Source organism: Macadamia integrifolia, chromosome 1 (assembly GCF_013358625.1).
Source record: "Macadamia integrifolia cultivar HAES 741 chromosome 1, SCU_Mint_v3, whole genome shotgun sequence".
Classification (NCBI taxonomy): Eukaryota; Viridiplantae; Streptophyta; class Magnoliopsida; order Proteales; family Proteaceae; genus Macadamia; species Macadamia integrifolia.
Window position 1 is genome coordinate 28,518,536 of NC_056557.1, and position 3,105 is coordinate 28,521,640.

General features: G+C 36.9%; 1 protein-coding gene across 9 annotated transcripts in view; it reads right to left on the reverse strand.

Moving 5' to 3' along the window:
• Positions 1 to 3,105, reverse strand: part of LOC122083871 (transcription factor TGA4-like) — a 14,075-nt gene that overhangs the window by 4,349 nt on the left and 6,621 nt on the right. For all 9 annotated transcript variants that reach the window (XM_042651840.1, XM_042651804.1, XM_042651811.1 and 6 more), the window contains one exon: positions 2,080 to 2,351. In XM_042651840.1, coding sequence (XP_042507774.1) covers positions 2,080 to 2,351 — 272 coding nt within the window. The remainder of the gene's footprint in view (positions 1 to 2,079; positions 2,352 to 3,105) is intronic.

Below are 3,105 nucleotides of genomic sequence, written 5' to 3' on the forward strand. Positions count from 1 at the left end.
CCCCCCCCCCCTCTGATCTTCTTAGTTCCACCACAATAAGAAGACATGATGGCATCTAACAAAGACTAATTTATTACAATCAACTTTTGAACCCCCGGTCTCAAGGTCACAAGTCCTTGAATGTTTCCAAATGATACGAGATTCTCCTGCAAAAGGAAAACACAGGAACACAAATAACTTTCATTAAGGCAGTAGATTACTATCTTGTCCTTGTTACATGTCTTAATATTTCTGAAGTAATTTAGCATCTGCACAAAAACATTGTCCTTTGATTTGAATAAACACCTATGTATTCCTAAAGAACGTTAATCATCAGTTCTATCCTAAGGGTCAGAGATAGATTGTTGGCATTCTACCAAAAGAAAACAAGTTTCAATGTCATAAAACTATGTTGCTAAGGGTAGTTTGTCACGCTACGGAAGTTCGTTACTGTATCACTCATGATTTCCACATTGTTATAATAGAGACATTTTGAGTGGTAGTACCTGTGATGGATCAATAGCTTGACACACAAAGTCAAAATATAATTGATGCATATGCAGGTTTTCTTGGACTACAATTGAATGAATCTAGAAGTAAGATTTTATTTTATTATACTGTTTCTGGATAAATAACAGGCAGTATAAGAATAAAGTGTCATGCCATACAACAGGTGATGCCTCCTTCCACTACAGATCAGATTCCCAAACTAACCCCTTCCCCTGCAAAGTAAAAAAACAATAACTCCACCACAGAAGAATATAAGATTGGTAAAAATAAATAAATATTGGATAATTGATATCATCAGAGTCTATCATTCTGTGCACTTCTTTGTTTGGAGACCTCTTATAGCAGAATCACTCAAAGATCTGTCCAGATCACATTCATTCTGTGCACATAGTTATCAACGCGTTGCCAACGCGATAAGGCAGTTCATCCTGGACTGGCATCTTGGTCGCGTAGGCAACGACTTCACCTTTTTGGTGTTAATTTTTGCCTTTCCTCCATTGCCTTGGCCACTTTGTTGCCTTGATAACTATGGGCAGTTATATAGCATTTATTATACTACAAGTTTCAGCCCAACTAAATGTATCATTCTCCATGCATATGAAAGTAACTTATCGACTTTACTATAAAAACTAGCACTAAGTTGGAAAATTCTAAATCATGAAGCATCCAGTCTGATACCACATAGAATGTTATCTGAAAAAAAGCTCTTGATGATAAAAGAATGTACTTTAACCCCCCCTCCCGCCATAAAAATAAAAAAATAAATAAGAACAAGAGGAAATAATAATTATAAATGTTCCTTCAGAAAAAAAGGGCTCCCTTCATGTCCCTGAGTATCTGCCCATCACCATCTATCCTAGCCCAAAGCATTTTTCTCATGCACCAATACAAAGCTCTGAAAAATGATTGAAAACTTCAAAGTTGAAAAGTCATCTTTGGAACTTTTTTATTATAAAATTCAAGGATAAAAATTTAATATGTTTGGGTCATATAGTTGAGAGGAGACCCCAAACTTGACACATGGTTGATCCAAGGGATGTTAACCCATCGAGCAGTCGGTTTGACGAGATACGCTGCCCTCCAGGTGATTCAAGATGGTAGACAGTGAAGTTCCCTTTCCTTCACAGGGATGCATCAAGGACATTTTCTTTGACACAATAATAACGAAAATAAGACCATCAGTAAGCATTTCTTTAATCCTTGGGTTGTTGACCCAAAAAAGAAAATTGTAAACTAGAATAAACTTAATGTTAACAAAATAACAAATATAGAATAAAAGAGATATAAGATACAAGCATTATGTGGTGATTTGGAATCCATTAACTGAAAAACAAGCAAGTGGAAGGATGTACTTGGTAACACAGAAGAAGATTTTTAATGACCATGTTCATCATTTTTTAAGCATTAAAAGATCTAAAATATCCACAGATTTACATTAACAATGCATCATTTTGATTCCATTGACTGAAGAACAAGCAAGTGGAAGGATGTACTCGGTAACACAGAAGAAGATTTTTAACGATCATGTTCATCATTAGTAAGCATTAAAGGATCTAAAATATCCACAGATTTAAGTTAACAATGCATCACCTTTAGAACCTCAGATGGGCGAAATCCTCCAATCCAAAGGAAAAACCGTTCAGCTGATGTTTTCCACATGCCAGACATTAAATAGAAAACATCAGCTTTTGCTACAGCAGCTTTCATGCGGAAGAGATCATAATAGTGGTTCATGCCACTATCTACGAGTATGCGAAGCTCTATATCAGTTACGTGAGCTTGCAAAGCAGTTCTTAATTCACGTGTCTGCCTCATTTGTTCTTCAACCCAATGTCCATACTCCATCTCAAATGTAGTAACTCCTGAAAGATCCCCGGACAAGTATCAGGAAGGCAAGTAGTAGAAGAACACCAAAACAATTCAACGACCCAGAATAAATATCAGAAACAAACCATAAGTAGTGCAATAAAGCACTCAAACAATGGGTTCCCCCCTTCCCCTATTTGTTTTCAATGGGGAACAAAGTAGGTAACTGGAAAGAGAGCACTAAACAAGCAAACTATACATAAAGAAGCAATCCTACAAGGCTTAGCCAATACAACAAAGCCTACCAGAAGAGCCATAAACAAACACTCACAACCTTATGGTGTATTGAAACTTCAAAGGACCAGAACCATTGTCTAAAACCAGCAACAAAGATGTCTACTCGCTCCCAAAAGAATCACAAAACAGCCAAACAAAATTGATCCACAAGACTTCACCATCAAAAGAGAGGGGGGGGGGGGAGGGAGCAGATCCGTTGGAACCAAAGTTCTGCAGTAGGAAGAGCATAGGCTGCATTTCCAACTCTTAAAATTTTTGGGTGGGGGAAGGGGCCAGTGGATAGGAAATTTGTACATAGACCACAGGCTTTGGCTCTTGGTATTGCAAGGATGAAGAACTAGAATATTAGAATATTACTTTTTATGAAGTTTACAGGAAGAGTATGTAAATGTGTGCAGTCAAATAATAGAGGTATTAAGCCAATTTTCAGTCGTATTAATACTGTCACATGAATCGTAAATGCATGAATATGATGTACCAAAATATCTGCAGTTCCTAATTGAATAGGTAACC